Source organism: Lynx rufus, unplaced genomic scaffold (assembly GCF_022079265.1).
Source record: "Lynx rufus isolate CCGP_SWC_20201006 ecotype Redwood Valley unplaced genomic scaffold, mLynRuf1.p SCAF_8, whole genome shotgun sequence".
NCBI classification, from domain to species: domain Eukaryota; kingdom Metazoa; phylum Chordata; class Mammalia; order Carnivora; family Felidae; genus Lynx; species Lynx rufus.
Window position 1 is genome coordinate 44,669,203 of NW_025814896.1, and position 12,267 is coordinate 44,681,469.

A 12,267-nucleotide genomic window follows, 5' to 3' on the forward strand; every position below is an offset into this window, starting at 1 on the left:
TTGCTCCTCTGTGTCCGTGTACCCCCCCACAGTACTCCCTCTCATAAGTTAACTCAAGCGGATGGTGTGATTGGTCTCATGTTGAAGGCTATGTGAGGTCAGGAGAGTCACTCAAGGTCACCACAACTTGGAAGTGTCAAGTGTGGGATTTGACACGAGGTCCTTTACTCCATCCTGGGCTTCCTTCAAGGCTCCAGGCTACCTCTCTTTCTAAAGGGGACACCAGCTACTCTCTGGGTACCTCCTGCTTGGACTCATTCATTTCATATAAACCAGTTCCCTCATTCTGTGCAAGCCCGCCCTGAGACTGGGTGGATATGAATGTGGGAAGAGCATAGCTGCTGCCCTGAAAAAGAAGAGCAGCCAGGTACATGGACTTAAAACATGGCTCACGGTCCAGGCAGCACATAATCAGTGCCAACGTACAGATTCCCACGGGAGGGCCCTGATAAGTTCCAAGGGAAGTGAAGGCCCTGTGGCTGTGAGCTTGGAGTTGAAACTGAAACAGACCCCTCCTCTCCTCTCCTCTGCAGACACCCCTCACTCATCATTTCCGGAAAGCATCCCACATTTGCTTGTTCTGATTGTTGTAGCCAGGCCGGAGGCTCAGATTTCTGGGTGTGTCGCAACACATCCACCATTCCAGGGATCACCTTGAATATTTTTGAGGGGTTAAGTCTGTCTTGTATTTTTTAGTGCACCTTGTAAAAATAATACTACTGAAAAAGAACGTCACCCAGCAGTTCCACATCTGGAAGTCTGTCCTAGAAATGCAAAAGGATATATGAGTAAAGGTGTTCACTGTAGCAGTGTTGATGGTCCATTTATTTATAGAGGAAAATGGGAAGCCACTAAAAATAAAGAGGTAACTAGGGTTTACTCCTGTTCATGCTGATCACATTGATACATTTATGTAAATGGTATATTTATATAATCAGAATTGAACTTCTAAAATAAAAATAAATAACAAAGAACATCAGTGGCTCTGACTGGCAACCCCCAGAGGTGGCTGGCTGGGATTCTGAAACTGTCCCTCTCTCTCGTATGGTTGGAGAAGTGAACTTATTAGTAGGCCAAGTGAACATAGAAGGTGTCGATTGGACAGCAGTTCAGGAACTCTCCCTCTGTGTGGAACTGGCCTCGGCAGGAAGGCTCAGAGAGTACTGGGGTCACATCCAAGGCCTGCCATTTGCTAGCTGTGTGTCCTTGGATTCGCTACTGTACTCTCAGAGGTATCTGGGACCTGGGGCCAGTAACACCCTGCCTCCCACAGGAGTTAGAGAAATTATGTGAGACAGTCCCTGTAAAGTATCTGGAGTGAGCGTGCCTGGAGTTCCTGGCCCAACATATAGTGGCAAAAATTAATAATATTATTATTAGTCACTATCCCCAATTATAGTATTATATCCTTTGGAAATACAGGAATGGCCAAATTAATACAAAAATGCCTCACTCTAAAACACTCAGGCCAGTTGTACTGATAGTACCATCAATATCAGTAGGCTTCCTGCATCTAAAAGTTGACTTCATACATTTGTTTTGTTCCTTTGTTCTGTTTAGTTTTTGAAACTTATTAGTAGTAGTAATAGAAGACCCATTGTTAGAGCATTTTTAGGTTCACAGCAAAAATGAGCAGAAGGTACTGATTTCCTTATCCTTCCTACTCTGCTACATGCACAGAACCTCCCCCCACCAATACCTTGTTCTATTTTGTTTGCTTTTCCAGTGGGAAACTGATTTCCAGTGGGTAACATGGCAGGAATTAGAGCAGAATTTCTTTTAAGCAGAGTGGCAGGCCAGATGTCCAGAGGTGCCTTGCCACACAGGGTGCCTGATCGAGGCAGGGGCCTCACACTGCCTTGTGCATGAGAACTAATGTGGCTTTCAGTAACCATCACCCTTGAAATCACAGAGAGCCTGGAAGACCTATTCATTTCCCAACCCATTCCAAGTGTTGATTTGCAATATGTTAGATGAAGTTTCTAGCCTCACGACAGGATCGATACGTAATATTGGAACATAGTCTTAGAAAGATGGTTTATGGACTTGGCTATTTCAGTGAGTTGAGTATGGCAGCTAGAGACAGTTTATTTAGATCTTGGTTAATTCACAAATGTACAATTCTGTATTCCAATTACTACATTTGGCTGTTCTTTCAAAGATAATGATAAAGCCTGCGCATCATTGGATCAGCCAAGCCGTACAGCAAAAGAGGGTTTGAGTCCACTGAAATTTGGGAGTGTATATTCTGACTCATCCACAAGATGTAAATAAAGCATTAACTTTGTAAAAATTGACATTTTCTTCCCCCCAAATCCACAGACAAATAATTTCGTACAGATTATGAATAGACCAATCAATGAAAGTTATTTTTAAGGTGTCTCTGCATGCCAGACATCCCAGGCTCCTTGGAGATTAGAAAACTATAAGACAGAGTCCTTGCTCTAAAATCTCCACCACCTGCAAAATTCACACAAGAAATACAAATTCAAGGTGGACATATCAGAAAATATAGATAGGAATTATAAAAACAGAGTCATACCAACAGAGGGAAAAACTACTTTAATGTGTGGTCTTACAAACTCTTATATGCAAATATACTTGCACAAGTGTGTGCGTGTGCGTGTGTGTATGCCTTAACGCATACATAATAACAAAAAAGATTGTACACATTATTTTATAATATTTCTCATTTAGCAGTGTATAGTAAATGCCTTTTCTTGTCATTAACTGTGGACTTAAATCATCTCTTTTAGCAGGATTTCATCGATTGATGAACCATGGTTTATATAACCCATCTCCTGTGGTATATTGTGTTGGGTTTTGATAATTTATTATAGGCAGCACTTTGGAATGAATATGTTTTCATTCACTCATCTGATAATTCCACAGAATCAAGTGTTAAGATGTTTTTTAGAATCTTACAGTCTGGTTGGAGAGCCCAAACACCTATGTGTGAAAAGGAAAAATGAGTTCATAAAGAGGGGGAGGGATGGCTAAATTGGTGCCACAGCCAAGAGTCAGAGGCCAGAGAGATCATTTCATGCTCGGGCTGCTACAAAAAGCTTCATGAAGGACAGCTGTAAGTGACAGAAATCCCGTTCAAGTCATCATAAGTGTAAAAGGCATGTTATTAGTTCATGAAATTGGAAAGTCCACCTCGATTTCAGGGGTGAGCTGGGTCCAGAGTTCATGGGGTGTCATTGAACACCATTTTGTGCGTGTGTCTGTGTGTGTGTGTCTGTGTGTGTGTGTGTGTCAGTCTGTCTGTCCCATCTCTTGGTTGGGCTTCTTACTGTATGAACTACATTCTCCAGCAAGCTCCCTCTGTATGGCAGCTGCCTCCGGACTCAGGCAGTGTTTGTATCTCATAAGCAGAGAGCCCTCCTCTTCCAGCTTCTCTGTCAGTCCCTCATTGGCCCCCTTGCAGACCTTTTGCTCACCCACTACTGCATGACAGAGAATGGGGTGTCCTGGTGGCTAGCCTGGGTCATGTGTCTGTGCCCTGTGCTGACGGGTATGGGGAATGTGTGACTGAGGTCTGTGCAGTGGAGCAATTCTCAAAAGGAAAAGATGTTGAGAGATCAAAACATGAAAGCATGTCACTGCTGAGGATGCTGGAACTTGAAAGATGAGCAGCTATACCCATTTGATGCTTTGGGCTGCAAGTAACAGGAAAACTCCCAAATCAAACTGGCCGAAATGCTCTATTACAAAATCTGGAGGCAGGTATGCTTTAGTACCACATGCTCAACAACTTGGTAATGCCATGAAGTTGACTCAGGGTCAACTTCCTTTCAAGTCCCATTTCCCTCAATATGGCTGCCAGGGGGCAACCAGGACCCCCAGCCCATAACCAGCGCCAGAGGGTGAAAAATGGATGCCACTGGCAAGGACCATAAAACCTTTCCTACAATTTCATTGGATCAGCCCAGGTCACATGTCCGCTCCTGAACCAGTAGCCATCAGTGGGAAATACTGCACACTGACTGGCCAGTCAGTTCTACTCCTAGAGGAAAGGGTGGGGTCACCTTCCCATGGGTTATGGTGGATATTGGGATGAAATTGGGGTCTCATTAGAAAGGAGTGGAGGATGGATGCTAGGTGGTCAACCAATGATGGAATCCAAATAAAATTTCATCAATTAGAGAGGAAACTTGGGGTTAAATGGGTGATTTATGCCCAGGAGGTTAGAATTCCAGGGTGTTCCCTGGTTTTCGCTGACAGGAAGCAAGATTGTGGAGCCTGTCCTGTAGGAAACAGCAGAGTGAATGACCTCAGTTAGAAGTATTCATGTGTTTATTCCTTCATTGCACATATATTTTTTGAGCACCTGCTATGCGCCAGGCCCTGTGCCCTGTATTAGGGACAAATAAGACAGATAAAGTTCATATCCTTGTGGACTTCTAGTGAGGGAGACATACAATAAACAAATTAATTTAACATATAATATGTCATGAAAAATCAGGATAAGGTGAATAGAGAGAAATGGGAGGGAGGGGAGTCCTAGGCCTCTTGCTTAGGTTGACATTGAACCAGGGACTTGAAGGACATGATGGAATGAGCCAAGGTCATCTGAGGGAAGTATGTTTGGGGAGAGGGAACAGCAGGTGCAAAGGCCCTGAGGCAGTCATCCATAGTACATTTGGTGGACAAGGAAGAGAGTGGTAGATGATGAGGTCAGAGAGGAGCGGTGATATCATGGAGGGCCTCCCAAGCACTACAGTTTTTGTACTTTGAGTAAGATGTTGAGTCCATGATGTCAGAGAGTGTTATTGATGTAGAGGGTGTCCAGACCCTCACCCCGTGGCTCTGCTTTGACTCTGACTTTAACCCCTTTTTTCCTCTCTTCCAGGCCATGTACATGTTTTACGCACTGGCCATTGTGTGTGATGACTTCTTTGTCCCCTCCTTGGAAAAGATCTGTGAGGTACGTGCCCTGTATTCTGAGCATGTCTGAGTAGGTCATCTAACAGTGTTGCTCCAGCCTCCTTCAACAAGGTCCTGGGAAACCCTCCTGGCACCCCCGCCCCTGGAGGGGGGAACACCAGGCATCAGCATGCTTCTGAGCAATGAACAGTATTAGCCCAAAAGCTCCAACAGCCTGCTTAAAATGTCAGGGTACCGACCCGTAGTTGGCCTTTAACCCAAACGACCAGCACTCCCTGCTCCTTTTAGAGGCAACTCATGGTGCTATTTGTGTTCGACTTTGCCTGTTTTCTTTTCCACTTTTTTAAAGCATATTTATTTATTTTGAGAGAGAAAGAGAGTGCAAGCATGGGAGAGGCAGGGAGAGAGAGAGAGAGAGAGAGAGAGCAGAGCCTGATACAGGGCTTGAACTCCCAAACCGTGAGATTACGACCTGAGCTGAAATCAAGAGTCAGATGCTAAACCAGCTGAGCCACCCCGGTGCCCCTTCTTTTCCTCTTTTAAATCCTGCTCCTCCTTTCTCTCTCTGTGCCCCTCATCGTCCTCTCCTCAGTTTCCTTCTGCTCCCATGACTCTCTCTTGTGGGGTCCTCACAGTGTGCTAAATCTTCATCTACACCCCTCCATGACCTTTCCTCTCTGCACATGTACAGAAATGCTCCAAGCAGAGACCCAAAAAGCGAGAAGATGAAAGAACTGGCCACAGAGAAAAGGAAAGGGACTCTGTTCGAAATCAGCCCAGTGAACACCAGGTTGAAGACCAAGTTAAATCCTGTTCATCAGAAGATATTCAGCGTATTTAGAACACTTTCATTCTCTCTCCTCTTTCATTTCCTTGTCTGTTCTGAAATGTAGTTTCCTTTATCTGGAAGCTTTCCACTTTATTTTATTTTTAATTCAGAATCCTGTTTTCAGAAAGGATCTCTCCCAGACACACCTCCCATCTGGGACTCGTTTCTTCATGTCGTTCTCAGATTTTGTCATCCTTCCCCTTCCCTTCCCGCCCGTGTGTCTGATTCATTAGTTCTTGGAGGGGGGGAGGGAGGGGGGCAGCAGAGGACACAAGTTGCATTTCTGTTAAGTTCCCAGGTGGATGCTGAGGCTGTTGGTCCAGAAACCACACTTTGAGACCAATAACTTAAGTAGCTTCTTCTACATCCTGGAAGTCTCTTTGGTTTTTGTACTGAAAAAATAAAATAAATAAATAAATAAAAGAGAATCTTTCCACAGGAACCCTGGAGGGGCCCTGGGAGTGGTTCCTTTATTCGGTGGAAGTAGAAGGAAATGATAAGGTTGCATCTTAGATGGACAGAGGGCACGTGTGGAAGTCCTTTGTCCAAAGTGATGTAACCGGAATACAGGTCACCTTATGTAGCAGGAGAGGAAGCGCACCTGTAACTGGGGTCATTTGTGATCTCTGAAATACCACCGCTTGGCGCTCTATTCATTATGCACAGAAGAGTAGTCTCTTTCCCACATGACTTTTTTTTTTTTATAGCAGATTTAAGAGCCTGTTCTAGAAATGTACATATTCTTGTCAGAATGTTTTCTACTCAGGAGAGATGAAATCCACAGCACTGGCAAGCACACCCCCTGGGGAAGGAAATGAGATGAAATACAGCATGGCCCTTGCCATCCACGGGCTGTGGGGTGCAGAGCAGCTCCAGGGTGATACAAACCGGGAGTGCTGGAGGAAGTGCTGGGAAGTTGAAAAGTACAGAGAGAGGAAAGGGGAGGGGGAGCTTGATTGGGCCATGGGGGTCAGGAAAGGGCTTGTGCAGGGAGCAGTACTGGAGCAGCCCTTGGAGGGATTTTTCACATTTGGAGGCAACACCTTTCAAGGAAGGATTTGTGCAAAGAAGAGTCTGAGCCCCAGGACCAAGAGAGGAGAGCCCAGGGCTGGAATCGGCACATGGGGAATCCTGAGGAATGTGAGGCTGGGGCATCAATAGTTACCAGGGCTCAGGAGGGAGCTGGGAAGGCTTTTGATGGATAGAGGCATCCAGAGGCAGAAGATCTCGCACCCCTAGCTGATGATTCTAAGCATCCAGAGAGATGTTGCCAGGGCCCAGGTGAATTAGGGATAAAAGAGGGGGAGATGGAAGGAGACCTGGAGGAAGATGCAAACTCAGTGGATGAGAGAGACAGGAACCGGAGGTGAGCTCAAGGTGTGGACTCCACAGTTAATGCCCCAGCAGGGGCTCTGAGCTGGAATGGACACAGCAGTACCAGGCTCAGGCTCATGGCAAGTCTTGGCAGACCACCACGTGGCGTGAGCTCTGTGTTAGGTTACCTTCTGGAACTCCCTGCCTTGGGGACTCACCTGCACCCCTCACAGCCACACCTTTCAGCTTGAGGTATCAGTACCTCCATCTTATACTCTTCTCAGAACCCCATGTGCGGCGGAGCTGTTCAGTCCTGAGCGAGGGATCCCCAGGATTCCAGATCACAGTGCTCCATTAGGGCCCCTACTGCAGCCTGTTGCTGGCCAGTGGAGCCAGTGGCCTAGGCCGAGCCCATGCTGCCCCTCCATGGCTGAGCAGGGAAGTGCAGCTGTCCGTGCCGGTGCGAAGAGGGACTGACTAGCATCTCCTAGCTGGGACCCAAGAGAGAACTGGCTATTTACGGACAGCCAGCCGCTAACATTCTGGGTCATGATGGAATGCAGAAAGGCTAAACCAGCCTCTAATATATATTTTGCTTGTCTTCTTGCAAATCACTTTTTGGATTAACAGACAGTGATTGTATAGGACATCTTGGCAGGGTATCATTCTTCCCACCCAGCCTCAACGCCACCCCGCATTCTCCCTACCTCAGGGCTTCAAGACTGCATTAATGATGAAGGATGGGTTTCAGGAGGGTGACCCCTCCACCCCCAAAGCTGCTGTATCCTTCTAGAATCAAGACTTGCAAGCTGATTGCCATGAGCCTCATTTTAGCCCGAGAGAGGCATGGTATTGAAACAAATCAATTTTTTTGCATAAAAATGTGGATTTGGCCATCTCTTAAGCAATAAGGATACTTGGCAACATGGTGGGAGGTGGGTGGCATACCCTTTAGAAAGGAGGCAGATGCCCACCATACCTCACATCAGCCCACCCTATACCCCCTGTTACTTGCACAGAACTGGGGGCTTCTAGGTTAGAAATTCTTAGATCTTGTCAAGAGCTTTTAACTCACAGAAACATGCAGCCCCCTCCCTCATCCTGTCCCCTTGAGGAGGACGGCCAGAGGAGGTGTGGCCCAGCAGGGGATGTGCAGGAAAGACCAAGCTCAGGATGGATGGGAGGACCTGAGCTTGAGACCTTGGGAGTCATCGGTGGCCTCTGTTCCCAGGGGAATCCCGACTCATCTATGCTTTGTCCTTGCTCCTCTGTAGCGCCTGCACCTCAGTGAAGATGTAGCTGGAGCCACGTTCATGGCAGCAGGGAGTTCGGCCCCAGAGCTGTTCACATCCGTCATAGGTAGGTGATGACCCAGGGACATCTCAGCCCTGCCTTCTCTTAAGGACAAGGGCTGTGGGGACAGACAGCCTTCCAGTGGGTTGGCTAATAAGAGATAAGAATCTCAAGACCCCAAGGAACAGAACACCCCCTTCCCACCCACTGTGTTTGCTGTTATTTTTTTGAAGTGATGCTTTCACTTTGCATGAAGGTGTCCCAGATCCTGTGGCAATGGGCCTGTGGAAGAGTCCCTAATGCAGATTTTAAAACTCTCTCCCCCCCTTGGCTATTTTCTGTGGACCCTGAGAACAGTCTAGCACTTCTGAAAACTCTCCCACACCCACATCAGAATTGAACCAGCCACAACAGCCAGGCTGACATCAGGTCTCTTTCAGGGGTCTTCATCACCAAGGGTGACGTGGGAGTTGGGACCATCGTGGGCTCTGCAGTGTTCAATATCCTGTGCATCATTGGTGTCTGCGGGCTCTTTGCTGGGCAGGTAAGACTGACAGCAGAAGGTGGCATGGGGTTGGAGGGGACAGCACGGAGGCGAGGCACGGGCCTGTCTTGCTGGAGCACCACCAACACAGGGGCCAGTGGTCTCGGGCAGCAGTAACGTTGGGTCTCATGACAGGAGGCTGGCCCAACTTGAACTGGAAAGTGTCAGGCACCGTTATTTGGTCTCCATGTTGATGGAGTAGAGAGCACCCAGATCCACATAAGTAATTAACTAGCCTGAAGGTGCAGGCTACAAATCTGAACGTGTCAAACTCATTTTGAATGTCACGATCTGAACTGGAATGACCTAAAACAATTTAAGATATGGCTTTGACTCCATGGCAATAGAGTAAATAAGAGTGGGGGAAGGGAGAGAGAGAGACAGAGACGGGAAATGATAGTTTTTTTTTCTGCTAAAACCATTTGCTGTCATCACAGCATAGGACAGTTTTGCTATAGCCATCAAGCAGTTTATTTACATGTTGACTTAGCTTGCTTTTGGCGTCACAAGGGGCTTTGCATGCCTGCATTTTATCTTTGGAGACTGTTCCACTCCAGGGAGTGTCATGGGGTCTGGTATCTGTTTTGGAAAGCCTTGGGAAGACACCCAAGAAGTCAGCCAAGTGCGAGGCTCTCTGGCAGTTGGGACAGTGCCACAGCTCCCAAGGGTCTGCCAGCTTCGCTGTCCTAGTTCCCTCCTAGGAATTTTGTTCAGGAACAGCACGATCCTGAGCTCTGCCCAAACACACTTTAAACATCTTCTAGGAAAAGCACCTTCGAGAAGCCCATTGACGGCACTCTGCTGGCAATATTGAGGAGCTTGGTGATGCTAACCAGCTGCCTCACTGTGGGGGCCACAGGCTCTACTGGAGGTGGTGGGCTGCTTTGAAGGGCTAAGGAACACTCCTTTGAACCTTCTTTCACACCCTTTTTGAGGCCCTTCTGTTGTCTAGTCAGACGGCCAGGGGCTCCCACCCTGCCCATGTCTCTAATGCAGACTGGAGAGCCTCTGCAGGAGGCCCATGGCACAGCATTGCTATTCTCCACTGCCTGTTTCTAACTGCTGTCATTTCGTGCCAATGATTTGTCCAGGTTGCCTAGTGGGCTTGCTGCTTGTGGGTGACAGGCAGAGGGACACGTCAATCTCATCAGGAATTAGCTCCAGAGCCCTCAAGTGAAGGGTACTTCTGGAGCTCCTGGACAGCTGTGTCCACACGTGGTGATTGAGCTCTCCCCAACTTGATAGACTGACATGTTCTTTTTTCTCATCCTTTTGATCCATCATGTCTGACTTAGATTCTGTGGACCCACAATATGATGCTTTTTAGACCCCTTATAAATATAGTTAGTGCAAAAAAAAAAAAATCACCCAAAACAAAAAAAACGAGTCTCCATCCACGCCTTCAGTGCTGTTTGCACTTCCCTGGATCTCGTCTGTGTCCGCCGTCTTCTTGTTGCCCTCCAGAGATGAATAGTCACATCCTGCAGAAGAAGCTGTTGCCATTCACACTCTCTTAATTAGCATTGTCACCATTAGCAGTATGATCATTAGGCTGGCCGTTATTCGTGTTGTCATTAGTTCATTAGTCATTTGTACCTGCCGCCTGATGGAAAGGCAAGCCCAAAGGGGAAGAAGCAACGTAAAGAAATGAAACAAGTGACTAGGAAGTATCTAGTAAATGCCATGCAACTAATTACATATGAAGTGGCTTGGATTCACTTGTATTCATAATTTATTAGCAATGCAGTTAATCACTGGCTTGGTTAGGATGCCTGCTTAGAAGGCAGATTGCTTCCTGAACTTTAACATGTGCTGGTATCAGTCGCTTTACTCCCTCTGGAAGGTCTTTGCCAAGCTCGTCTCACAACCCTGCACCATCATGGAGAGAAGAACCCACCACAACCTTGTAGCCCACATGATGATTCTCGGTGCTGGCACCTCCTTCTGCTTTTTCTTGTCTCCTGCCCACTTGGAGGTTGCCGAGACAATCCACCTCTCTTCCTCAGGAGTTTGTGGAGTCCCTGAAGTCTTTGCAGAGGGAGAAGAATTCTGTTTTAGAAAGAACGTGGGCCCAGGAACAGGACTGGCCAGGGTTTGAATCCTGACGCTGCCATTTGCTGGCTGTGAAATCTTGGAGAAGTGACTTTCTCGCTCCTCTGAGCCTGTTTTCAAATCTATGGAGCGGGTGGGTGTAAGCCCACCTACCACCTAGCATCACCATAAGGATGAAACGTTAACATGTTCATCATTAAGCAGGAGTCGGCCCACATGGTAAATGCTCAATAAAAGACACCATTATCAGCTCTCAGAAGAGCCATGAGGTCCTCACCTCCAAATCCCACCTTACGTCACTGTGATAATTTGGCTGAGAAGTTGATGGGATCAACTAACTAGTGGAACAGCCATGGGATACCAGGTAGGGAAGGAAGGGAAGGTCAAGGAGAAGGTCTTCTACACGAAAACCAAAATGAAGAGATGTTGATCAAAAAACGATCACAGAGGACTGGTCCTCATCTCTGTGCTGTCTGATCAGCGGGAGGGAAAGAAAAACTGTGAGAAATGAACATTCCCTTACATATTGAGAAACAAACATTCCCAGGTGATGCAGCCAGTGCAGCAGAACATTACAGCAAGGGCTGGATATTGGGGATTGAACTGATTAATAAATCCAGTCATGGGTCTCACTTAGCATGGTTATTTATGTGGCTCCACACTTTCATTTGGCTGGGAGAACTCCCCGCCGGTGCCCGTGGGCCTCTCTCTAATGTATTCCGGCCTGAAGGGCTGCTCATGACCAAGTCTGTTACTCCTCTGAAATCCAAGTAATTAAGCAGTAAGGTTTGAGTTCCTGTCTCAATTAGGGTTCTGATGAATTCGATGTAATTAAATGTCTGCCGTATTTGCAGTTTGCAAACATACCCAGTGCTTTGGTGTTCGCCTAAGGTGCTTTTGGGAGTTTTGTGGGACAAGAGGAAAATTGCTTCTGCGAGAGTGGTTTATAGAGCGGTTGTTGGCATCCCCACAAGACATTTACAGGGCTGTGGTCCTACAAGTTTTCTTTATTTAAAAACAAAACATAATAAGAGCGAGAACACTAAGCTCTGGATGCAACATACTAATGCATTTTGCATATTGTGTTGCAAGAACTTCATGCCAGTTTTGTGAAACAATGTACTTATGAATTTAAATCCACCATCCGGAGCATGTTAGGCTTTAAAGACAAAACCACAGAGAGTAAACAGTTTAAGTGCATCCCAAATTAGGACGCTCATATTCCGGTTATTCCAGGCTGGCACATGGCTCCGGTTTATAATAAAGAATTCCAGCATCAGCCCTGCTTGTATTCTCGAAGTGTGCGTGCTGTTCTCCGGCGAGGTCCATCTAACCTTCGCTGATT

The 12,267-nt window shown here is 46.8% G+C and overlaps 1 protein-coding gene across 2 annotated transcripts in view; it reads left to right on the plus strand.

Moving 5' to 3' along the window:
• SLC24A3 (solute carrier family 24 member 3) overlaps window positions 1-12,267 on the plus strand; it is a 486,519-nt gene that overhangs the window by 341,113 nt on the left and 133,139 nt on the right. For both annotated transcript variants that reach the window (XM_047069242.1, XM_047069241.1), the window contains exons 4-6: window positions 4,856-4,930; window positions 8,308-8,392; window positions 8,767-8,870. In XM_047069242.1, the coding sequence (XP_046925198.1) occupies window positions 4,856-4,930; window positions 8,308-8,392; window positions 8,767-8,870 (264 nt within the window). The remainder of the gene's footprint in view (window positions 1-4,855; window positions 4,931-8,307; window positions 8,393-8,766; window positions 8,871-12,267) is intronic.